Source organism: Brachyistius frenatus, unplaced genomic scaffold, assembly GCF_029030835.1.
Source record: "Brachyistius frenatus isolate BFR_SWC_R1_liver_20210118 unplaced genomic scaffold, ASM2903083v1 Contig_5, whole genome shotgun sequence".
Lineage (NCBI taxonomy): Eukaryota > Metazoa > Chordata > Actinopteri > Embiotocidae > Brachyistius > Brachyistius frenatus.
In genome coordinates this window covers 7932200-7957493 of record NW_027210604.1, presented here as the reverse complement: position 1 = coordinate 7957493, position 25294 = coordinate 7932200, and the positions used below count along the sequence as shown (strand labels likewise).

Sequence of the window (25294 nt, the reverse complement as noted above, 5' to 3'; positions counted from 1 at the left end):
GGAAGAGTCTCAAAACTCATAACAAACGCCAACAAAATGCATCAAATGTGAAGTGAAGGTCAAATAAATGCGCAAGTTATCAATCAGTAAATGTTTATCTCCGTCTCTTGTCTGAAGGTCAAATATTTCACGCAGTCTTTGTGCTAAGTTAATGCTTTATTTATGGATTCTAATGTGGATAAAATCGCTTTTTGATGAGGACTATAATGTGGAGGTTTAGTGCCAATCGTCTGCAGTACTGCAGCGAGCCAGGGGCATTTGAAGAGCTCAGAGAGAAAGAGTGTATTATTGTCTGTTTATTTTATAATTGCAGAATAACTATGTTACTCAAATCAGAACGCCATAGCACACAAAAACAGACGCGTAACCGGAGGGTAACACTTTGTGAAATATCACAGCACGTCACAATAACGGCACGAACCTTTGATGAAAGTTTAATTGTTTACTTTTTAGGGTCTGTTTCTGTTCATTAACTATTTGGGGTGACTCAAAAAGGAAGCCTGCGAGAGGGAGACAGCGAGTGAGAAAGTAAAGTCATCCTTTTGATTTTCACTGACGGAAATGTTGAAAGACAAAGTGCTGCATTTTGTCCTTGTGTCTTCGATCAAATATCTCCCAGTCGGAGCTATGGAACATATGAATTATGAATGCCTGAGTAAAACGGTAAGCTTTTTTTTTAATTTATTTTTTTATTTTATTTGCAATTTAAGGGGCCAAAATCTTTTGGTGCACTAAATTATTCATATATTCAAATGAATCTGACTTTAAGGACATTTCTTTTCTTTCTTTTTTTTTCCTTTCTTCTCTTCTTCTTCATGAATTTAGAGTGTACCCTTCAGAGGGAGAGCGCAAAATTGCAGACTATTAGTGGTAAAGGTTTTAGTAGGATAGTGTTTTCAAAAGGTTTCAGTCTGCTATTGGGCTTCTTGCTCACACAAGTGCTGTTGTTTTTGCCGGTTTCCACTCGAGGGGGGGGGGGGGGGATTTTGAGTCGGGGCCAATATCAAGTTGCCGGCTCTCCCCTCATTGTTATTCTGGAAAAGCAATCGCGGATGAGGCTGCTGTCCTGTGTGTGTATGGTGGGTGTGTCGCGGTTACGCCTCGGTATGTTCACTTGGCTCCGTGCCCACAGATCTGTGGAGATCACTCTTGATTGGCATGCCGCTGCCGCGAGACCAAAAGCTGGCGCGTGCTACATATGTATTGCCGGATGTCTTATCTCCAAAATCTTTTCAAACTGAACATCACAAATAACTCTGCACATCTTGCAGACAAAGACGGGTTATATTTCAACTGCTTCTGCAGGATGACAGATGCAAACATTCCTCTGTAATCAGAAGAAGTGAAACGGTTTTCCTCCGCTCATCAAAGTCGTCACTGTTGCTTTCAAATGAGCGCGTCTCTCAGTAGGATGCTTGGCAAATGGGTTCAAATTACCAGAGAGATGTAAACCATATCTGGTGGAGCGTCAAAAACATTCACGAATCCCATTCACAACTAATATCATGACACTTGCCTGCCTTTTTTTTTTTTTTATCTCAGAGTTTAAACTCGTGTTCACATGAGTTTAGGAGAATGAGCGCCGTCAAATCCCCAAACATAAACACACACACACACACACACACACACACACACACACACACACACACACACACACACACACACACACACATTTCTCTCTAAAATAGCCTGTGAACGCAGTGGCGTCCCCCTCCCCCTCCCCCACACACACCCCTCTGTTGCTGCATGTCTCCCCCTCATTAACATGCAGTGCAGAGACTGGTGTCCTCACAAGGGCAGGGATGGGATGGCGTGGAATCAGAACAGGCTGGGATATCGGGGAATGACATGGAATCAGCAGCCACTTCTTCGCCATCCAGGATTAGTGACAAAAGCCGGCTGAGGCCAAAGCTCTTATCTCCATCCCTCAGTCCTCTCTCGTGTTAACGCATAGGCAACACAAGCAGCAAAGGAAACGCACAGAAGAACACACGAGTTTGCACACTGCCTCAATTAGCTCTGCCAAACATATGCACTCTTTAGTGTGTGTGTTTCTGTGATGATTACCTGTGATAGAAACAGTCTTCCAGTGTGTGATTAGTGGAGTGGAGGCCAGGGGAAATAATTATTAGAATAATTAAATGATGTGCAGTGTTCCTTTCCTCTGTCCTTGGTTTCTCCCCTCAACACATTCAGTAAAACTGGCAGCAGTGTCGTATTAAAATATTTATTAACATGTTGGAGGAGGTGGGTGAGGGGGGCGGAAGGAGGGGGTGGTGGGGGGGGGGTGGCGCCTGAGATTAAGAAAATATTCACAAACAGATATGCGCTCATCCATCGGGAGACCTCCTTACGTAGCTGGCGAAATGTGTGTCTGAAGTAAACACGGCCGACAGCTGTGCGATGTGAGTGAATGCTGGATTTGAATGTGAAATAAAGTCATCTCTCCTCTCTGTTCTCCTCCGCTGCTGCTGCTGCTCCTCGTCGGTGCCCGTGTCAGCAGGCAGATGGCACAAGACGGAGGCATCTGTGGAAGAGGAGGCGCCTCTTCGCCTTCACAGAGCAGGGCCAGGTGTCATCCGACACACAATTAACTCCTTCACGAATACCATTAAGGTGCTAACAAGCTCATAAAATTCAGAGTCATGCGCAAAATTTATTTAAATCAGACATGAGACTGAACTTTATGCGGAGTGTTTCGTTCCAAACCGAGTTACCGGCTCTTGCACCATTAAAGCAAAAGCTCTTAAAAGCGTTGGCTCAAACCAATTACGAAAGATTTTTCTCAACTGAAACTAATTTCTGTCAAGAAGACTAGTCATTATGAAAGCTGCTGTGAAAGACTGAAAGTAATATTTCAAATTGAAAAAAAAAAAACAAACAAACAAAAAAAACACTTCTGGAAAGATATTGATTTTTTTTTTTTTTAATTATTGAATAGCTTGACACCACTAGCAGAGAGTGAGACAATAACACCTCATGTTTGCAGCTCAAAGTGATGAAATTTTGTTAAGGAAAAAAAAAAAAAAAAAAAGGCATTTTGAAAAATGTCTCTCATTTCATACACCGATCAGGCACAACATTAAAACCACTGACGGATGAAGCACATCTGCATATCTGCTCTATATCGTAATAAATCGGCCCTTCATTGGAATCATAATGTTCAGCTGTTAGTCAAACATGATGGAGAGTCCTTGATGTATTTCATTGGTCATTTTGGAAACTGTGCTTTTCTGTGCCATTGAACCGGACTGCGTGTATACCGAGAGATGTTCTTCATATTTTGTCAACCCATTTAAATCCAAAGGACAAAATATTGGGAACATCTCCCTGTAAAACCCGGTACAGTTCAACGGCACCAAAAATGACCATCAAAATAAATCAACACTTCTCTCATTCAGACTGAATAACACCTGAACACTCATGAGGGGAGGATTCATGGATGAGCTGTTGTTTAGTTGGTTTTAGGTTTGCATAGAGAGACTTTTTTTTTTAATTTTTTTTTTTTTTTTTTTTACAGAACAGGTGTGCTTAGCTGCCGTTAACAGACACGGTTCAGAGGCAGAGAAAGAGAGAGGGGAGCGGACTAAAAATACGAGATAAGAGCTTTAAGATGAAGAAAGTCGAAGAGAGATGCATTTAGAAATCGAGAGGTGTTTAAAGTTTTCTTTCTTTCCAGTGCGTGTACGGGGTATACACGATGACAACTGATTTACCGGTCAATTTACCCAAGCATTTATCCGACGGCATGTCTTTCTACGTTGTCGATTTGTCTGCAAGTGTCGACCAGCTATCGAACAGTACGTTCTGTCAAAAGTAAGTGAAGGAAAAAAAAAAAAAAAAAAAAAAAAAAAAAAAAGGAATAGATTTGACTGTTGGTGTGATCATTATTGAAGGTGATGAGCAAGCAGAGAGAAAAGTGGGAGGGCAGAGACAGGGGAGTCACAGAGAGAGAGGGGATGGGATTTGAATGAGCACTATCCCCCCCCCCCCTCTTTCCTTTCCTCTCCGCCACTTCTCCAGGAGAAAACACACACACACACACACACACACACACACACACACACACACACACACACACCAGTATGATTCCATAGTTACAGTTTCTGTTACAGGCCTCGTGCATGCGCGCGTGTGTGTGTTTCCTTTTGCGTGCGAGCTCCATTCATAGAGGAAAGACTGTGTCTACTCCAGCTGTAGTGCTCGTGTTGTGCGCGTGTCACACTTTAATGACGGCGAGAGGGAGCGAGAGAAAAAGAGCGGACGGGCTGACGGGGAAGATCTTACGGGCAACAGATCCGGTTTGCTCGGCTGAAAGACCGAACTCGGGATGGATTTCTGCACGACGTGAGCGAGGAGCTGCTGTCTCGCATATATTAAAAAAAAAAAAAAAAAAAAAAAAAAAAAAAAAAAAAAAGGTCTGTAACTATTCCTGCTTTTCCCAACAATTCTTTGCGTGCTGTTGATGCTTCAGGGTGATTTTTTTTTTATTATTATTTTTTTTTAACGAAATGTCTATAAAGTGTTTTTTCTTTTTAGGGAGGGGGGGTGTTAATCTCAGGGGGAGGATGGGGGCGGGGGGGGGAAGGAATTCCTGCTGAATACAGAGGCATTATTCCACTTTAAAATGTGATCGTATTAGTTGCCGGTAACTTTATTTTGTGGTTTATCACTGCCTGCAGAGAAGTGACCAAGAAAGACCACTGACAGTGTTGTAGTCTGGTGTGGGGAGAGAAATAGAAGGATAGACAGAATAGAGAAGAGGAAAAAGCAAACTAAAAATGCTGATGTTCAGCGAGATGTGTCTACAGACGGGTTGCAACACCCTGGAAACAAGGTTAATGCAGTATTGCATTTATTGGCAACTGGGTTCTGAAGTATCAGGAGTGATTGACAAGATATGAGAGAGAGGTGTGAAAATACACTTTATCACAGGTACACACACACACACACACACACACACACACACACACACACACACACACACACACACACACACACACACACACACACACACACACACACCAAAGCAAAATACCTCATTATCTAGCATACAACACTCCCTATTCACAATAATCACGTTTTCTGACTGTTTGCCGGGCTTCAGCTCACGTTACCTCACCGTCAGTCATAATAAGCCTTTCGCAAGACCAGCGAGATCTCACTCCAATTTGGCCTTTTGAAATCTTTTCTTTCATGCCCTGAATATCTGAGAGAATCAGATAACAGTCGAACAGCGGTCCTGGACCCCTGGTGGAGCTTCGAGTGCGCTCAGGTGCACTGTGACATTTTGTCATTCAAATTTAAATGAATGAATAAAAACATTAGTTTATCGTTTTGGAGATTCATCCCGATTCCACCCTTTATATTTTCTAAATTTGGTGTCTTGTTAGTCATTTATTTTGAATTTGAATTTTAAATCACGTGAATAGTAACAATGCAATCTGGAAAGAAATAGATTGTTGTCCTGCTGAAACTGGAAAAAAAAAAAGTGGGTTTTTTCGAAGCTTCTGAGGCACGTGGAAACATCACGTTATACTTTCATCATTCCTGCATATCTCTGACCCCTACGTGGGTTATCTGTGGTATTTGGGGCTGCAGAAGCGATTTGGAATTCACGTGGTTGAGCCCGAGGTCTGTTTTCAGCCGATCTGGCTTCGAATAGGAGATATTTTACATGTTTGAAATTCAGCTTACTTTTATCTCCTGGCAATTTTGTATACTTGAGATGAACTTGTGTATGCGCGAGTGTGTCTGCGCGTGTGTGCGCATATGTGCGAAAAGATTTGACATTTTCAGAAATGAGCATGCACGCGAGTTTTGCCTTTGTTTGTGCAGGCATGAATAGAGTAGGAGAAAGCAGGCACGTGCACAAACACACAGATGAATATGGCCCAAATGCCATGACATTTGGCCACATGGATCAGGTCTATTATTCATGAAGTGAGGGGCTAGTAGCAGAACTGAGCAGACGGTAGAACACATCTCACTGGGAAGTTTGGGTTTTTACTAAATATTTGTACATGCTGCATGCGTGTTGATTGTTGAGATTGCATGACTGGCCACGGCTATTTTCTGTCACAGTGAGAACAGAGAACACTGACAAGCGAAGGAGATTATACGGAGATGACGAGAAAATGAAAGAGGGCGAGGAACAGATTGAGAAAGTGGAGCAGAGGAAGCTACGCGGCAAAATGTCTCAGGAGGAGTTTGGCTGAACATACTCCGCTCGCAGACTGCTCAAGCAGTGACTTGCAGAGATTGTGCAGAAGTTTGATCAGGACAAAAGGGAGCTTTAGGGGTCAAGGCTCACTGTCTATAGATACAGACTGGTGGAGGACAGAACATATGCTCAAGTCAAGATTGAGCCAGGTAGAGCAGAAAGAAAAGAAAGCGGCAGACTGCAGTTTGCTGAAGGCAGCCCGGCGGGATGAGCGAGCAGGAGAGAGCCAAGGCTATACAGAATATGTTTAAAGCTCTCGACGCAGCCAAGAAGCCAATGCCGACAATGAAGGAGCCGGAATACATAATCAGAAAGTAGTCATATCTGAGAGTGAAAAGGAAGAGCACTTCTGCAAGAGCCCATTGAGGAGTTCCAAACTGGGAGACTGGAGAGGAAGAGGGCTGAAAAGCAAAACTGTCTCAAAATACCTGAACTCCATACAACCCCGACGGGGACTGACGGGAAGAGACTTCTTCTGTGTGAAGTTATTAAAGTGATAGAGATGCGAGTGATGTCAAGTAAAGTCTGTTGATATCCAGTGTGAAAGAACAATCCTGGAGACCAATCATCACATTTGTTCTCAAAAGGAGCAGCGACCAGCAGCTTCTCTTCTCCTGGACAGGCTGTCCGACTGAGAAGTCATTCTTGCTTTTAAAAAGAAATATCTGCTTCGACGGAGTCGTAAGAGCAGCTAAGATCACACCTGAGTGAGTCCGACACGGCAAGACTTCTCACTTCTGAGAGATGGAAACTGACAGCAAGAGAAGGCAGCAGCTGTATAAGTATACTTAAAAAACAAAACTGTGGTGACGTCACCCATTGGTTTGTGAGCTGCTGTTATGAAGGCACGAGTTCGTATGTTGGCCTTCCCCATCTTTCTAGTTGAGAGCGGTTTAGAGCCAGAGTGACTGTATTCTGACGAGCAGTGGATCTGACTCGACCTGATTGGAAACCCAATGACATCATGTCCCACCGACCGATAGCCTTTTTGGAGCCAACACCTAGTGGCCCTCTGTGGTATTGCAGTTTAATGCACTTCCACATTGGCCTCATTTTTCAAACCCAGAAGCTATGTCCACTTTTATGTACAGTTAGTGGGTGAAGCACAATAATTTCAGAGCTTTAGAGCCGTCAGAGGACTCCCATAGAATATTCATGTTTTTAAAGCTGATTTATGAAGCAGCCAGTTAAAAAAAATATGCTGGTCCTCAGCTTTCTGCTAAAGAGCCGTGATGGCGGCCGCTTAAGGTGAAAAGTGTCCAGCATTCCTTACTTATTAAATTTGTGGACCGTTATGAGTCCACAATGTGGATATAGTACACTGTTGGTTGTTTGTCACTGACAACACACTTATGCACTCAAACTAGCAAGTGTAAGTGCACAAAGTGAGACACAGCCAATGTTTTTGGAGCTGTTAAAGAGGAGTTGTGGTTGCAAGGCACGAAGCAGAACATTAAGGTTAAGCAACAGCTGAAGTTACGCCAGGCTTTTGTTACAGAGACTCAAGAACATTACAACTCAGTGGGAGGGGTGGGGGGTGGGGAGGGATATATATTGTACCAAAAAAAAAAAAGAGATCCACATCTCTTTGTCTCACAAAAGAGATTTGGGAAAGCTTGGGCTGAGCTAAACAAGAATTGACCAAAGTCAGTTCAGTTAACTGAATGAGTAGTGAGCGAGGACCTACTCCAGCAAAACATCAATTACGAAGATCCATTGCAATCAGAGGCAAACAGAGATAAAATGATAATTTAAAGAGCAACTTAACACCCTGAAAATCAAATTTTTGCTGAAACCCGGTGGTTTAACTTCGGTGTACTCCAGGATGTCTGTAGCATGGCATCACTGCTGGGTGGAGTTACAGTAGCTATAAAAAGAAAAAAGAAAAAAAAGAACGTCTAGACCAATATCATGAATTCTGGTTGTGGACGGAGGTGAAACCAACTTGAAACATTTAACCAGAGATGGCAGTAAAACACTGCTTCTCAGCCTGACGCAAGATTACTCTTTAAAAAGCAACTTGATAGAACAGGCACTTCCTTGTGATTTAGGGGCAGAGACCCATGGTCCATCACATTTCTTTGTGGTCTAAAAGCCAAAAATTGCAAATTGTCTCTGGACAGTTAAAAATGAACAAAAAAACTGTCCAAATAATCTCAAAAGCATTGGGCCTCGGATCAACAGATAGTGAAATAGTGACTGCACATGTAATTTACAGGAAAATGTGGCTTGAGTGTCGAGTTACTCTTCAAGATGGCAGCAAATGAGAAAGAGAGCTGGAGAGTGGAGCAAGTTTTTTTTTTTCCCCCAGTGTCTAGAAGCACAAAATGCACAAGATCTAGCCAACAATTTAGAGAAGAGAACAAACTACTCGCGTCCATAAAACCTAAATGTAAAAAAACCAAGACACTTTGAACACTCACCTAATTTTCCTGAATAAAGGTGCATCATTTACCCAATTAGCATTTGGCAGTCTCTGCATTACATTTGCAGCTATATTCCTAAGGAAAACAACTAGCGGTATTTATTGTGTGTAGGCGGGTTCGTGTGCGCATGTGTACGTCTGACCCCTTCAGACTCGGCGGGACTGCATGGCCTGCCCTCTTAAAGTAGATTAGCTTGAAAAAGAACTGAGCAATGTGCTTGTTGCCTGGATACAAAAAGCATCATTAAGCACAATTATCAGCCACTTCAGCTCACAATGACCAAGCTTCATCACAGATTTGAAAACAACATATCATTAACGACAACAACCTATACAGAGCAGGAAAGAGTGGGACGGAAAGACAAAACAAGGACGGCGGATAAGATGCAGAAAAGGTGGCAGAGGAGACAGATGAGCAAGCAGGGCTTTCAGATGACGGATGACTGACATATTACAAGAGTAAAACTGAGGTCAAACTTGGGAGTTTCAAAATTGTAGGTGAAAATGTAGTTTATTTACCTTGAAATCCAGATGGTGAAGTCCTTCCAGGAATGGAATGAATGATATTCTGTTGATGACAGATGAGGTTGGCGGAGAAAACATGCAGAAAAAAAAAAAAAAAAGGTGGATGTTTGAAAAATTACTCAAGAGGCTTGGTTCAAAATCAAAGGCATTTGTTCTGGAAAGAAGGAGCAAATACTCTCAACCTCCAAGAGAAGTGCCCAGCAAAGAAGGGCCTTCCCTCCCCCTGGTAGGTCAGCTTATATAACAGTGGGACAAACTGTGGAACATCAGCCAGCCACATTCCATTTTGTACCTGCTTTCGTATGGTAATAGAGTTGGTTTGTAGGTCACAAGACAGTCGTCAGTTAGTAGATGCTGAATAATGACAATGAAATAAGACAGAAAACAAAGGAAACTTGAGACTGAGACTTTCCGAGGAACAAGAGGAAGAGACAAATCTTTCCTTTCCATCATATCCCTCCTGCTTATACAAAATATAACATGACATGTATATATATATATAAAAAGAATCTTTCCATCATATAAAAGAATCTTTCCATCAGTGGACAACTGCAGAAGGATGTTAGAGGTGTTTCTGTGCAGTGAAGTCAATGCTTCTTCTCTGAAAAGTTGCAAGAACAGCAAAGAGGCCACAATCTCTGTCTGCGAAGCTGCGACACAATCCCTCCCTCCCCCCCCCCCGCCCCTCCCCTCCCATGTCTGGGACGGCCACTGGAAGTGTTTGATAAAGAAAGCAAGAGTTCTGGCACGCAATCACAGAAAAGACTGCAGCCCAACTCATCCCTCCTTATTATGCGGTGGATCTCCCTGAAGGTACTTTGGGCTGTAAATTACAGAAGGCAGAGTTCTTGTCAAATGTACCATCCAGAGAGAGACAGAGAGTGAAACGGAGTGAATGAATGAATAAGACAAGAGTCTGCGGACAGAGGCGGTTTGCTCAAACATCACAGGCGACACTGGGAAAAGTTGTGCAAGATGAAACTCTGTGAAATTGATCACTGGGTGAAAACGAGCACAACCAATTCGGTTATAAGGATTTACCTCTGCAAGATTATATACGACTTTTTTTTTCACGACAATTGCAACACCGTACCATCACAACGGTTTTGGACCTGTAAAGCAGTTGTAATGGTACAGTATTGAAATCACAAGTCTGTTTTTACCCCATTCACTGTATGGCCTGCAAGCCAACTCGCCACTTCACTTCCTTATAGGGGATAATAGGGAATTATAGGGAATATATATACATTAGGGCCCGTCTTCCAGCTTGATTATTTATAGTCTCCGGGCTTTAGGGACAATATGATTTAAGTCCCATCTTGTAATACCGCTACGTATATTTAGAGGCAATAGTGAGTCACTGCTGCGTCCAGTCTGCTCTCAGTCCAGCTCTAAGTTTCTGTAGTTTGGTGAAATTTTGTGTATTCTTACCTTGCGTAGTTTTTTAGTATTTATAACTGTTGATTGTAAAGTTAGATTGTATGAACCCAGTAGTTTTTACACCTACGGTTTACATTATGGTTTGCTCATCTGTTTTTAACTAAATCAAAGCAGCGTGAAAACGGCCAAAGCGAAACCATTTGGAATGTTTTTGGTACGTACGGTTAGCTGCACTAAAGATCTGTTTTGAAGAGTCCAAATAAGGTCAGTACGCTCCGGTTTGTTTGCTGCATAAAATTGCCTCAGATTGGTATTTAACCCACCCACTCAATTCAGATTTTTTTTTTTTTTTTACCAGGATTGTTCTGCTTACCGCTTAATATCTGGTACCCCCTGGTGAATTGATGAGTCAACTGAACTGTAAAATTGGCATTGTCGAAGATGACCAATGAATTTGGGCATATGACAAAATAATCCATTTTGCAAAACACATGATTCACATTAAATATCAAACAACAAAGATTTAATATAATACCAAAAGAGCTACTGATTGTAAAAGAACGATGGCAAACACGTGGCTGTCACCTTTTAAAATGACCTGGCGACGCACCGTCTGGATCATGACTTGTTGGACATCATTTGACAACCTCAGAGGAAAGCTCGGTCTGTACTCACTGTCCTCGGACACTATACCATCTGCTGGCAACAAATGTCCTTGAGATCTTCTGTCTAACTTCAGTTGTAAACAAAGTAAAAAGAGGAGCTGCTAGTTTGTTCAAACAGCAGCAGAAAGTAGTCTGCTTCCCGCTCACAGTTAATAAATCCTCACGTTTACCGAGGCCTCTGACGCGTAAGGACTTAAACGTCCAGCTGACTACTGACAGCTGACGTGCTTGGAAGCTGCTCCACACTTCCAGCCGAGACGAGGCGGGTCCTTCAGAATAAAAGCATTTGGTAGCCTACTTTAACTCTATTGTAGCAAAACATGGCTTCTCCATTGGTCTATGACCTACTGACCTTTGTCTATTGTTGCATTCCTAATGACCGATTTTTTTGTTGTTGTTGTTAGCATATGGCTTTGAGACAATACCAAGGGGTTTATGCTAAATTAATGCTTAGAGTGAGTGAGATTTGATGCTCTGTTGTTGTTGTTGTTGTTTTTTTTTTTAAAGATGAGTCATGGTAAATACAGTCTCCAGAAGATTGAACCTTTCCCATAGTCTAGTGTTTACAAAAGTAAACAAGGTGCAGTTATTTGTAATGGAATCACCAAAACGGTTTCATTTTAAGAGTTACACACGGTTATAAAACCACCGGTCCTAAACTTGATAAAGTACAATAAATTAACAGATTTGACTGAATTTACAACCAGCGCTTAGCATCTCCCCCCCCCCCTTTTTTTTTTTTCTTACCCTGTTTTGTCGTTCTCCATTTGCCTCTTGCTTTTTTTTTCTCTCTCTCTTTTACTTCCATGCGTTTAGTGTCGTCTTTACCAGTCTACACAGTCGTACTGTTTTACACAGATATGCTGAAAAATGGTCAAAAATGTCATAAGGAACACAGTTGCAGTTATTGTACCTTAAAGGCTCGTAAAGAACCTACAATGGACATAGTTTACTCTGCTCCCATGAATATCATGGAAGTGGCCGGGCACACATATGGTTCATGATGAACTGTATAATGAAATGGGGAGAATGGGGAGGGGGAGGGCAGGCAGATAAGAGAAAGTGAGCGCACACCACTGTGAGATGAACATTGTGTGCTGACCTCCTGCTTTCATTCTGGTCATGGTCATTTATCCCTCTCTTTGAAGTGTCTTTCTCCACTGTCATAGATCAAGTCAAGACACAAGGCTGGCCTAACCCAGATAAAAAAAAACAGTCTCTCTCTTCCTTTCCCTCTATTTCTCACCAACACAAAGACTGGGAATGTTTCCGCATTACAATGCTCAGTCAATTCTCATATGCCAGTTTTGCGCCAGGCAGTAATTTGTGATGGAACATTATTAACAGCATTATTTATCAGGGGAGGAGGACTGGCTCAGCTGTCTTTGTGAAAGCTGATTATGAGGAGTTTAATTTCAGCAGATAAGGATGCCTTCATTTATGAGCATACACAGCTACAGGCAATAAACCCGACAGGCATCCGATAAGACAAGCACTCCCCCTGCTGTTCGTTACAGTCTTGTCAATAAGCATGTAGTTCCTTAACGCATGAAGCTCAAGAACAACTCTTAAAGTCATGGTTGATGGCAAATAATTGTTTAGATATTTATTATTATACAAACATCAAGAGGACTAAAATAAATTAGTATTGTTTGCAACTGTTTGATTCGATCGAAGTCTGTTCTGCATCTGGGGCTCTGAAAGTAAAATGTTGGCCCCGAATCAGAATTGCAGAAGTGCTCTCTGTTTTCTTTTTAATCTCCAGCCAAGGCTGTTTGGAGGTTATGTGAGGATGTGGGTGAAAGGTTTTGTGTCAGGAAGCATCTGCCATGCTGAGGTGTCCTGGAGGGAGACAATAAATCCCTGGCAGCTCCAGCAGACAAAAGAGAATTTCACCTACAGGTTGTTGGAATAATGAAGGTGCAAGTAAAGTGTGTTTCTGTTGTTTTCCAATAAATCTCACTTGTCTTTCTTTTTCACTCCTGCAAATCCACGTTGAAACATCAGCCAGGATGTCAGGGATGGACGTCCCGTTGGTGGACCATAATGACACGGCAATCCCTTCCATAGACAATGGGACTTTCCTCCGTTTCTCCCCAACATCTGCCTCCACGTCAGCGGCTGCCTCATCACCAGGACGCCAGGGAAATGTTTACGTTTACGTATGGCTCTTCCTCGGCCTGCTGGTATTCCTGCTGACCCTGCTCATCATCTCCCTCCACAGGCTGAAGAACATCATCTCCTCCTCCTCCTCTGTCCCTGACTGCAGCAGTGAGGGAGGAAGCTCCTTCACCAACATGGAGATCTGTAGCATTTCGTCTCAGAGGTCGACCATCTCCTCACTCTCCACCTGATGGAGGCGGGAGGGAGCGCATAAGGCACAGACACACATATGCGCTCTCATTCATGCATGCTTACGTGCAGGCGCGCACATAGAGGCCCGACACCTCCTCACTGTGACTACAAACACACAAAAACACAATGTCAGCCAAAAAGACGCTGACAGAACGGTCTAACACTCCATGCATGCGTATTCTAACCCTAGCGGCCCCATTGTGCTGGTATGTCCATGCAAATTGCATCGGCACAGGGGAAATATAGCTCAAAATGTGATGAGGAGGTCTTGAAAGGTGAGAGGGGCTCAGCCCTTCTTAGCCTTGCTGACATGATTAAGACAGATGAACCTGAAAAAAAAAAAACTGCTTTTCCTCAGCAGTTAAACGTATAATGAGGAACTATAATCTTTCCTCTTTTTTCCTGTTGTCATTTCTCGTACTGTACTCGTCTTAGAAAAAAATAACCTTGTTTTAAAGTGAAGCTTTGTATGGCGTGTCTCATAATGTCTGTAGACTACATTGCAAAATCAATATCAAAACACTATTAAAACCCATTACTTTGTACAGTAACACATGAATGTCTCGAGCGTTCCGTAAGGCTTTTGTGTTGAAAGAGAAGTTACTAGAAACAGTGCATATGTCAAATTGGCTCATAATCTCTCAAAGTCTGGGGGAAAAAAAAGGTTGCACAGAGATGGGCAGACATGGTGCTGTGGATACGCAGGTGAGAAAGAAATGAAGGTTGCAGACTATTGACAGGCAAGTGCCCTCAGGCAAGTGCCCTCTGACTGCAGCCACAGACGGACCAGGTCAAAAGTGGCGTAAACTACAAGATTAAATTCTGGTCCTGAAAGGCAGGTCTACCAGCGGAACGGATTACCCTCTCTAGCCTGTCAACCTATAAGGCGTCTGATCCCGGTCTCCATAGAGACTGGAGCAAGACAGCTCTGTGTAGCTGTCAGCCTTGTCTGCATTGGCTTAAGCTACATGGTTGTTTTTCCTCAAAATACATCTTCTATGGTTCAATATTGTGAGATGGAGTATATTTGACACTGCAACAGAAATACACCACACATTCACAGCAGATTATATGGAAAAAGGTTCATTACTTTTTTGCTACACTTTTCTCTCAAAATTCAATAAAGTCTGAAGAGCACAACGGCTCAGAGCAGAGATAAGGATCCCAAACAATAAAAGGAGCCACATCTGTCAGTGTTCTTGACAAATCCAAATTTTTCTCACATTAACCCGAGCAACACTATTATTTCTCATCTGGATTATAAATGAGATCTTTAATGGCTGTTTGCATGCAACTTTAGGTGGATCAATGCAACATAATCCATAAATTAAGTGGTAAATCAGAAGATTGCAAATATATATCTGGGTCTAATTTAGTTACGCTTGAGCATTTAAAAAGTTTATCCATTATCCCATCTTTATTAGTCCCCCCCCCCCAAAAAAAGTACACAATTAAAATAAATGATTGATCTCACAGGTGTAAGCCGGGTCATGGTGACATTTCTTCAGTTAAACAACATGTTCACAGTGCTTTCGCTAAGTGGAGCATTATTTCAGCTCTGGGTTTAATAGAGCACAAAAGATGCACATTCAAAATAACAATTATGGTCCAACATTTGTTAAAGTAAAGCCAGCCAAGTTCAAAATTACTGGTAGTCGAGTGAAATATAGCAAATTGAACGCTCCAAATTATATCCTTTTGTCAGCTAAATTAGAGCTCTCATTTTCAGTTGTAATCCTTAAACCACTAAGACATTACTCAATTTGAACTGGGGTGACTTTCTTTTATGATTCTGGCAGTGGGAATTTCAGCACATTGCAAGCACAAATCTGTACTGTGTTCCTTTAAGAAATTCCACACGTGACTTTGACTTACATCCATAGAAAAGGACAAAGCTGTAAGTCTCTGTATGTCTTTAAGGAGCAGTGGGAAGGATTTAGTGGCATCTCGTGGTGAGGTTGCAGATTGCCATCCCCCTCTTCTAAGTGTGTACAAGATTCTACAATGGCCACGGAACTCACAAAAAAACGCAAAAGGCCCTCTCTAGATCCAGTGTTTGATTTGTCTCTGCTGGGCTACTGAAGAAAGATGGCGGTGTAACACAGCAAGCTCTGTAGAAGAGGACCTGCTCCCCGAGTAGGTATAAAAGGCTCATGCTAAGGAAACAAAAACACAACATTTCTTAGTTTTAAGCGGTTTACACTAAAGAAAACAAAATGATCAATTTCATATTCAATTTTTGACATGAGATCCTCCCAAACCCTGCACACTGAACCTTTAAGAGGCGTCTTAGTAAGTGCTGCAGAATATGACTTCCATCTCAAATGAGCATCATAGCAGGTAGTTCAGCAACAAAGTCAAGTTTGTTTACAGTGCAACATTTCCACTCAGCATTCTCTTCACACATTTGCAGAAGGATGAATCCTTTCAGTTTTGAGTCCAATAAATGCTTCAGGAAAGCCTCCTTGATGTCTCGCTGTCATGAAGCAACAAAAAAAAAGTACTTTTAGTGAAACAGAATATGTGACCAATGAAAAGTCAAGTCATCAAATTCTTTGCATATTTTATTTTTCTTATCATGATTTTTTTTTCCAACTCACACATGTCATATTTTACATCTTTGCAATAAAACATGAATACAATAGTTTTTAGGGTTTCATAGATCCAAAAATATTTAACCTTTTTTTGGATACGTAAATTGAACCTGTCGATAGAGTATGTGCATGTGCGCATTTGATCAAGATGGCTTCACACATACAGTACATCTCACATTTCATCCTCTCCTGCCTCCTTCCCACCTCTATCAGCTACAGAATCATGATATTGCTTACAACTGTGAGGTTGTAAAACTTATAATCACACATGAGCTCAACGCTTTAAATACAAACATCAATGCACAAATAATCCCGTAGGAAAATGGACCTAAACAGAATGGCAGCCGACCAGAAAGAACCAAGCTAATAAATAATGATATGTGATTGGTGCAAAGTGCAAATACAAAACAAACTTTTACATTGATTTGATTTTCTTTTTTAAATAATCAACAAATGTGGGTAAGTGAAGGTTTCCTTTGCGCTCTCAGTCTTATTCAGCTGATTAAGTCTTCCACAAAGCCTGAACCAAGACTATATGTACATATTTGACAAAACAATCACCAAATATACAAAGGAAATCAATGTCAGTCTTGTGGTTGTCATCCTTGGTGGCACTGGCAAAATCTCGTTATCGTTACCTACTCCGGCAAAACAATCTCCATCCTCGACACCACCATTATTACCATCAGTCTTGTCAACATTATAATAATTATTACACAGTATTTTACATACAGCAAGTCATTAATAAATTAAAGGTGATAAGCGCAGTTTGTGTAGTGAAAGAACAAGTGTAGGCTCTGAAGGAAGCAGAGCCTTATTTACATAAAAATTAGATTTAACCCTGCTGTGGGTACAATTAAAAATAATAAAATGAACATCCTAAAATAAAATGAAACCAGATATAATTAAACAATTAAAATAAAATTATTACCCCAGGCAATTTGTCAAGGGTGAATTTAAGATCAAGCCAATGGCACCGATGTTTGAATCGCGGGTGGGGCTGGTTCATTTCTGACCATTTCTAATCAGTTTAGACACGTTGAAGGAGTCTTAATTAATAGTTCACCCAAATAAATTCTGTACTGAAAAATGAAAGGAACGGAACAAAATTCTAGAAGAAGTAAAAAAAAAAAAAAAAAAAAAAAAAAAAGGAAAAACCAAAGTTAGGATCTCTGTTTGTGAAGAATTAGATGTACCAGGAACAGCAGTCCTGTGAGGGGTACGGGTATGATCGACCTCTAAAAGGTCTGCTTGACTTGCTCTTTTTCCCCACTCTGCAGTCTTTCTATTATATTAGCAGGTTTTGGTGTGTATCTTCTGGGTATGACGTGTCTGTGGTTACACACGTGTGTGTACATACACATGTGCACAGAGGAAGCTTTGTTTCCACCAGCGCTGTCGCATCCTCAAAATCAAGTAAACATCACGAGGGAACAGAGCCTAAGGTCCGGTACTTGTTTTTTCCTTTGTCTCGGTACCTGTAGTTTCCCCGTGTTGCAGATACGCAGCAGAATGCATCACTTCTTCTCCCTCTTGTTCATCTCTCCTCTCTCATCCTCCTCTTTCTCACACTGTCCACCTCAGTACCTGTTTTGGTGCTCGTAGTGCCAGCGGTTGAAGTCTATGTTGAAAGCCACAATGCTGCCGGACGCCATGCCAGTGATCAAAGTCCTGAGGGCAGAGAACACAGAAAAAAATTGAATCTGTAAACTACACCTACTTTATAAAAATACTTTTTTAATGGCATCAAAAAAAAAAAAAAACTCAGTTCACTCATTATATTTATTTCCCTCTGCCTATTTATTATTTTAGCCAAACCTCATCTGACTCATCTAACTTCCCCTCGACTGATAATTTAATATTCTCTGCTGTCCCCCTCGGAAGAGATCCAGCTCCTGACAGTTGGAGGCATCCGGTCTTTTACCTCTGGTCATGTGAAAGGTCCATCGCACGGATGCCGGCGTCACAGCCTGGATAGATATAAAGCTGTTTGAAGTCGCACGCCTGCCACACTTCTACAACTCCATTATCACCGCCCGTCACCAGGTTCTGTCCATCGCTGCTCAACAAGATGGCCTGAAGAGAGAAAACGAAGAAAAGAGAGGTTAAAAGAAGCTCACAAGCTACAGATTATATTTAATTATTAATAAGGAGGATGTTTGCGCATAAAAATACACCAAATTACAGTACGTTTACATCAACAGTATTAACAGCCTTACCCGCGTGGAATCATTGACCTCCATTTGTGCCAGCAGTTTTCCATTTATGCTGAAGTTACAGAAGCGACCTCTCTCGTAGTAGATGATGCAGTGTCCCTCACTGGACACCGAGATGAGGCGCGGCCGCTGGCACAGCTCTGGACCCTCCAGGGCCCGCAGCAGGTCCCCTGTGATGGTGTGGACCAGGCACGGCCCCTCTGAGGGACAAAGCCAAAGTAAAATGGTATAGAAACTATTTTGTTAAACACACAGCTTCGGTAATGGCAACGGTAATGAGTGAAATTAATTCGATTTACTGCCAGGCTATTCTACTAGCACTACAATGATTAATGCGAGTACGGGTTTTTAATATTTCATTAAGTTTATTTATTTAATTTTTTTTACTCAAATTCATCATCCACTTTGCAAATAATCTAACAAATTTCAGTTTTAGGTACAAACATGACAAACAGTATGAAGACACACAAACCTTTGGCTCCACTGATAACCAGTCCCAGCTCTGCACAGACAGACACACACACCACCTCGTGGTCGTGTCCTGTCAATACTGCCCTGGGAGCAGGGTAGTCACCTGAGAAAAACACAGTCAGAGACACATCACCATTCAGTTTTCCATCCCTGCAGACCTGTTCAATGAACTGGGCATGCATGCCGTTTCCATCATTTCACCACTCACTGTTGTTTGGGTTGTCCCCTATAATGTGGTGTCGCCCACTCCAGTACCACAGAAGAAGAGTGGCATCTCTGGACCCTGACACGATATAGCAGTCTCCGCCGATGTAGGACTCTGACCTTGCCAAACACGTCACCACATCCCAGTGGCCAAAAACGATCTGGGTCAGCTTTCCTGTGGAGAGGAAGCAGGCAGACATGTGAGTCAGTGTGTGTCCTCTACTCATACTTTTGAAGGCCATGGGTGCTTAACTTCCATGGATAAAAAAACTTCATGATTTGGGGTTAAACAATCGGGTCAGTTACCAAGTCACCAGATTTAATCACGGGGCAATTTTGCATCTGTAAAAACGAGCTTTCAAAATCTCTTCTGAATCATATATTTAGACAAAATTTATATAAACATGCAAAACAGGGCAGAATCATTAATTGTAGCTTCACTAGTACATTTTTTTAACTGTGCTTATTGCGCAACATGTCTTATAAATCATACAAATCCCACCAGTTTCAGTGGAGTAAACACGGAAGCTCTTGTCCCAGAAGCCGCAGACCAGGATGTAGCGGTTATCAGCAGTCACCACAAAACAGTGCGTGTTGATTTGGATGCTCTGGTCCACCAGGTCAGTGATCTGACGCTTGTTCACGCCCGAGTTGTTTGCTACAAGGGAGCGTAGAGATGTGAATAGGTTAATGAAGGCATAGCAATTAGGTTAACAAGTGACATGAACTTGAGCTTTTCCTGATAATTCTTCACTCGGGTCACTGTTTTAAGTGTGCACAACACTGCAGTCAGCCCACCAGATTTTGCAGCCTGTGTTTTTGCTATATATCTACATAAATCCCTCAAGTATCATGTGATTTATTGACTTCAGCCCCTCCAGTGACCTCACTGCCCTCATTATCTGCTTACAGAAAATGCTAGCCTTATTCTATCCCTACATTATTAGCAGTGCCTGCTAGTGATGCTGAATTTTACAATAATTCTGTGGCTGCACGTATAAAAAAAAGAAAAAAAAGAAAATTTGGGTAGAAGTTTTCCAATATTATCTCAAGCTACTAAAATGTAAAACCAATAACATCTGCTGTGGATATGTCTGTGCACTGACCTATGAGAGGGTCCATCTCGATGGGTAGATGATGAGCTTGTTCTAGGGAGTATCCCGGGGCTCCACGGAGGCCTGAAGGGTTTTATAGGTCAAATATTACACGTAGTCATACACAGATGTTATAAAATGGCGAACAATAAATCCTAAACTACAGCTTCTCATAAAATCACGTCTCTGATGGAATTTCTGATGCGAGCTTATGTTACAAATTAAGAGCCTTATGTGGCAATCAATAGTGGAAGTCATTTGAGCTGCCCCATGACCCTCCGTAATCACATTACCAGGATTTATTACACCTAGCCTGTTGTGCTAATGAGGTCCATAATGAGGCTACTTTCGGCTATAATTAACAAATATTTCTTTGTCAACATCCAGAGTGTGGACACATTTTTATTTTTTACAATATAATACAACAAAATCAATAACCACTGAAATGACCTAATACGGTTTACAAGCATAGCAGACCTAAATAAGTCATAACTGAGTGGCAACTGATACTTTTTTACCGACATTTTTTTTAAATAAAATGTTTAATCATGAAGTTTATAAAATATCTGAATTTTTTTAAAAATAAAAGACACCAATCGCCCTCAACACACGTGCTCACCGACTGTGTTGTGCCAGCGGTTTACGGCAAACAGCCGGCTACATGTGACGGTGACGGCTGCTGGTATGCTGAGGTGGGGGAGCGTGTTGGCTGCCACGTGTGTGACGGGCGAGTTGGAAGGAAACTTGAGCACCATGATGACATCCTGCTGCATCTGATCCTTAAACATCAGAGGGCTCTGAGGAAGGAAACACTGGTGAGACAGACAGAGAAAAGAGAGAAGGACGGAGAGGAAGAGGAGAAGGAGGGCAGAGCGAGGGGGGAAGGAGGGAAGGAGGGGGAGGATGGAGACGGAGGAAGAGAGGGAGACAGAACGGATGGGACAGAGGGAGGGAGGGATATACAAAGGTGTATTAGTGGGAGCACAGGGTCAGAGCAGGTGCACACACTTAGGGCGGCTCAAGGCCTAGGAGAGGAGGTGGAGGCGCTGGTTGGTCGGGGGTTTGGGACTGACGGGTTTGGGTGGACATGGATGGCTCTGATGTAGAGACACTGAGGCCTCATGCTGCTGAGGGTAGCAGGGAGGACAGAGAGGCTAAAAAAAAACCACAAATCATTACATACATTTGTATGTAATGAAATCTCACATATCCATACACCTTAGCAATGGAAGCCATTTATAACAGTGGACTAACAATTACTGGCGCATCGCGCTTTAAAATGATGAAAAGAAAATGCAAACAACGTAGAAGTTAACCACGAATTTGCCACACAAAATGTCTTTAAAACTTAACTTCTATACGAAGAATAAATCGTCTGAAAAAAACGGACCGTTCTCCTAATGACGACTTGTTTTGTATTTAATAAGGTCTGCAGTTGAAATCCAGTATGTGACTGCAGCTTTCTTCGGGAGTGTTTTTGTAAGCATACACAGAGAAACTTAACACCAATTCACGATTTGCTAAGGCTGTCGATGTATTCTCACCAGGTGCATGGCGGAGGAGCGAGGTGGGTGTGGCTCTATCAGCAGCTGGGAGGGGACCTGACCACTGACCTGAATCTGGGTCTCAATCACCTGGAGTTGCAGAGACAAAGATGGAGTCAACAGAAGAGAAGAAGAGGAGGGTTGCACACATTTGAGAAAAATAAAAAGCAAGTTTAGGAAAGCCACATCATGCCCCCTTATTTTTCCCTTTTAAAATTGCTTTTCTTTGCTTCCCTAAATATGTATGTAAAAATGCTCCTGAACAACATGCTATATGTACTTTATGTACTCACTATTGTGGCACTAAAAACTCACGAGGGGGAGATTTCTGCGCTGTAATAATTTGTAAATCCATAAAGGATGATGTGTTGTCATAGAAACCAACCTCACGCTGCACAGCATCCAAAATGTCGAGATTGACTGCTCCCTCATAAGACAAGAAGTTGAACACGTTGAGAGCTCGGACTGCTTCGGGCCCTCGCTGCTTGTAGCCAAATATTAGATCAATCCACTGGTGAAGCTGGCATGACACAAACTCACTCTCCAACGCCTTGACAGAGGAAGAGGAGCAGGGAGAGGAAGAAAAACGGCAGGTGTATTCTCAGTTTCTGTCCGGTGGATTTCAAGGCGAGACACATTTTTATAATATTTTAGAAGTGACTGTCGGTGTCTCTCACCATGCGGTTAATGCGGACAAAGTCTTCAGGTTTCTTGGCCCAGGCAGGAAGCTCCACATCACACACAGGAACTCCATCCTCACGCACTCCCAGTTCATACTCATTACTGTTGACAAACATCTCTGGCAGGTAGTAGAACTCCGGGGTCAACTCCTAATCGACAGAAAGGAAACAAAATCATTAGATCACTAAAGTCAAGACTGACAACTTTACAAAATCTGTGACATGTCAACTGTAATTAGAAGTCTGGACAGAGACACAAGCTGTTTTCACCAATATTTTAATCATACCCCAGAATGTACCAGAATTTCAGCTATAAATTCCACTCAAAAAATTACTTCAAGTACTTCAGAAAATTGGTTCTGAAACGTTTTGAATTTATAAGCAAAGTACAACCTGGACATTCACTTTTTTTCGTCACACGTTATACACGAAGTGCAGTCAACCAAGGAAATCGCAGTCTTTGGACCATGTTTGGATGTCTTCAGGATTAGTTTTTGTCACTCCTCATATAAGAGCTTTAAATTAAAACTAAAATAACTAGCAACATTTTGTTCTCAAACCTCCCAATATTTCTTACAGCAAAAGCTGAAAGACGATGCTTTCGGTGTTTTTGATATTGTGTTTTTCGGTCACACGTCTCAATACTAACCAATTGCAGGTTGAATTTATTGTTTTCCAATATTGCTAACTTGTCCTCTCAGTACGCTGTTCATTCAGCCCATCAGGAGCAGTTACCTTGACATCAGCCGTGTCCCTCTGGCAGTTCCTCCACGAGCGCCCGATACCAGAGAAGGCTCTCTCTGGGTGGTCAAACTTACTTTCGTTGGCATTGAGGAAAAAAGTGGTAAAGGGCTCCTGCAGGTAAACAAAAAAAAAGTTTCAAAAGAAGTCTTGAGGTTCTTGCATTTGTTCAAAAAGCTGCTGAGTGTTACAGTTTGTAAGGGCATTAAGTAGGCACTCACTATTCTGAGCATCCACATCAGTGTTGAGTGAGCAGTGGAATATAATGTTGTGTAGTGGTGGGAAGGTGTGCTGTCGTCGTCCCATGTCTCGTAGTGTTCTGCATAAAATGCTGCTCGCTTGGGATTCAGCGCGCCGATTGGCTAGAAGAAATAGGACAGAAAGAGAAACCGTGCATGAAGTTTTCTTCTTTTACTTCCAGAAAGCATCATACATTGCAGTGGAGGGAATACAGGGAAAACAGTGATGATGTATATTTTATTATTCATATGGGTTCTCAGCATCTTTAAGTGTTTTCTAACCTTGGAAAGGTCTCTGAAGTTTCCAGGCAGAGTGAGATCGAGCTCCTCTGAATCGTAGTTGGTCAACACCCAGGGGAAGATAGGGTACTGGTTCAGATCGTTGTAGGTCCTCCCTGCAGGGGCAACAGTTTCACATTATAGGATTAATACACTTTATAATGTGGTTATCCAAAGTGTAACAGTAATATACAGAACTTTTCCCTCTAATCTTTCCAAACTTACACGTCTATTAAGTCAGGCTCATGCTGAAATATTGAATAAGTGAGAATAAAATACACTTTAGCCAAGATTAAGCGCCAAACTGGTATTACAGTTACGCCAACCAAGGACGTGTATTAGTGTAAAAAAGACAATCCAGCAGAAAGAGGCGTAAAAGCACAAACTGTTGACAACTGTTAAGTGCCAGCATATGTGAAGGTCAGTCACTCATTTCTTTGTGTAATTGAAACTCACGCTGCATTTCCTTTTCATACATATTGCAAGTTAATATATAGTACATTGTAACGTAAGGATTTATTTATTTTTGTTTTTCTACACCTATGGCAACTTTCTATCATATAAAGGCTAATATATTGTCGATATCACATTGTATATGGTCCACAGCCTTTTGTGGCCATAGTCTTTCTTTATTCATGTGTTTTTCCTTGTATTTACAGGTCACACAAGTGTAATAAAAAAAAAATACAATTTCATATCTCCTTTGGGCATTATTAAGCAAACTGCAGATGAAGCAGGAATATATCTGATATGGATTTATCTAAATTCAAAATCTTCCATTTTCTGTATGTGGTCTTTTCAATAAAGCGTCTTTATAGATTGGCTGTGTAGAGAAATACAAACAAGACAAGTCTGCACTTTCTGGCAGAGCAGTTATTTTTGAACAACACAGCACAATAGGAACTGTCAACGCAACCGAATGAGGTCACATTAGTAAAATCTTTGCAGCAAATAAGATACAAAATGTCAAAATCACACAATAGAAAATAAAACAAAGACAAATGAAGGAAAAAGGAAGTATTGTTTCGACTGTTTCGGCTGGGAAGAAGAAAATAATATATTGGACATGGTTGTGACCACAAATCTGTCCGTATATTACCTGCAATAGTGTTGAGGAACATGAGGTACTCAAAGTTGGAGATCTCTCTTCTCTGCCAGCGCTGCGTCATGTTGGACGACTTGAAGAGCTGACGAGGAGTGGCCAAGGAAATCCGTCTGAAATGTGTACACACACACGCAAATACAGAAACTGAAATATATTCCCTTTTATTAAGCCTTGCAACTGTTATTCTAACACAGAGCTGGAACACGTGACTACACTTTGTACATACCTCGCCTGTGGCAGGCCATAACTCGTTCCTACCCCCACCCGCGGGAGACTGTAGACCACCCTTTTGACTGTGGCCTGGTCAGGGAAGTTAAACATCACAGACGCTGGAGATAGAAAGAGACAAGATAGTCAGCATGTCAAAAACATTGATTCAAAATAAATCTAAATACAATGGGTATACATTTTATACTGTAAAATTATTATGAGTAACTACATGGGAATTACAAAAACAGTAAAAGCAGTGGTAGTGCTCATCAAATCCACCACTGCAGTGGGGTTATACTGCATACTACAACTACAACTACAAATATACTAAACTGCAATCAGTA

At 41.8% G+C, this 25294-nt stretch overlaps 2 protein-coding genes across 15 annotated transcripts in view; one reads left to right on the top strand and one right to left on the bottom strand.

Annotated features, from left to right (window-relative positions):
- Positions 1–532: 532 nt before the first annotated feature.
- Positions 533–14124, top strand: LOC138633962 (serine-rich and transmembrane domain-containing protein 1). The gene is made up of 2 exons (XM_069720523.1): positions 533–663; positions 13226–14124. Exon 2 carries the CDS (start codon positions 13231–13233, stop codon positions 13570–13572), a length of 342 nt encoding a protein of 113 aa, XP_069576624.1. The 5' UTR covers positions 533–663; positions 13226–13230; the 3' UTR covers positions 13573–14124.
- Positions 14125–16119: 1995 nt separating this feature from the next.
- The window catches only part of nbeaa (neurobeachin a), a 91693-nt gene continuing 82518 nt past the window's right edge, over positions 16120–25294 (bottom strand). For 11 of the 14 annotated variants that reach the window (XM_069720420.1, XM_069720333.1, XM_069720353.1 and 8 more), the window contains 16 exons: positions 24967–25069; positions 24735–24850; positions 23639–23751; positions 23339–23479; positions 23112–23231; positions 22374–22526; positions 22082–22246; positions 21697–21786; positions 20772–20964; positions 20165–20236; positions 19561–19716; positions 19063–19233; positions 18856–18957; positions 18387–18583; positions 18092–18243; positions 16120–17838 (listed from right to left, as the gene is read on the bottom strand). In XM_069720420.1, coding sequence (XP_069576521.1) covers positions 17748–17838; positions 18092–18243; positions 18387–18583; positions 18856–18957; positions 19063–19233; positions 19561–19716; positions 20165–20236; positions 20772–20964; positions 21697–21786; positions 22082–22246; positions 22374–22526; positions 23112–23231; positions 23339–23479; positions 23639–23751; positions 24735–24850; positions 24967–25069 — 2135 coding nt within the window. In that variant the 3' untranslated portion in view covers positions 16120–17747. The remainder of the gene's footprint in view (positions 17839–18091; positions 18244–18386; positions 18584–18855; positions 18958–19062; positions 19234–19560; positions 19717–20164; positions 20237–20771; positions 20965–21696; positions 21787–22081; positions 22247–22373; positions 22527–23111; positions 23232–23338; positions 23480–23638; positions 23752–24734; positions 24851–24966; positions 25070–25294) is intronic. The other 3 variants (XM_069720364.1, XM_069720411.1, XM_069720404.1) reach the window with 1 other exon arrangement.

Bases quoted from the DNA above. Each gene is read 5' to 3' on its own strand.
- LOC138633962 (XM_069720523.1), top strand. From the start codon at position 13,231: ATGTCAGGGATGGACGTCCCGTTGGTGGACCATAATGACACGGCAATC.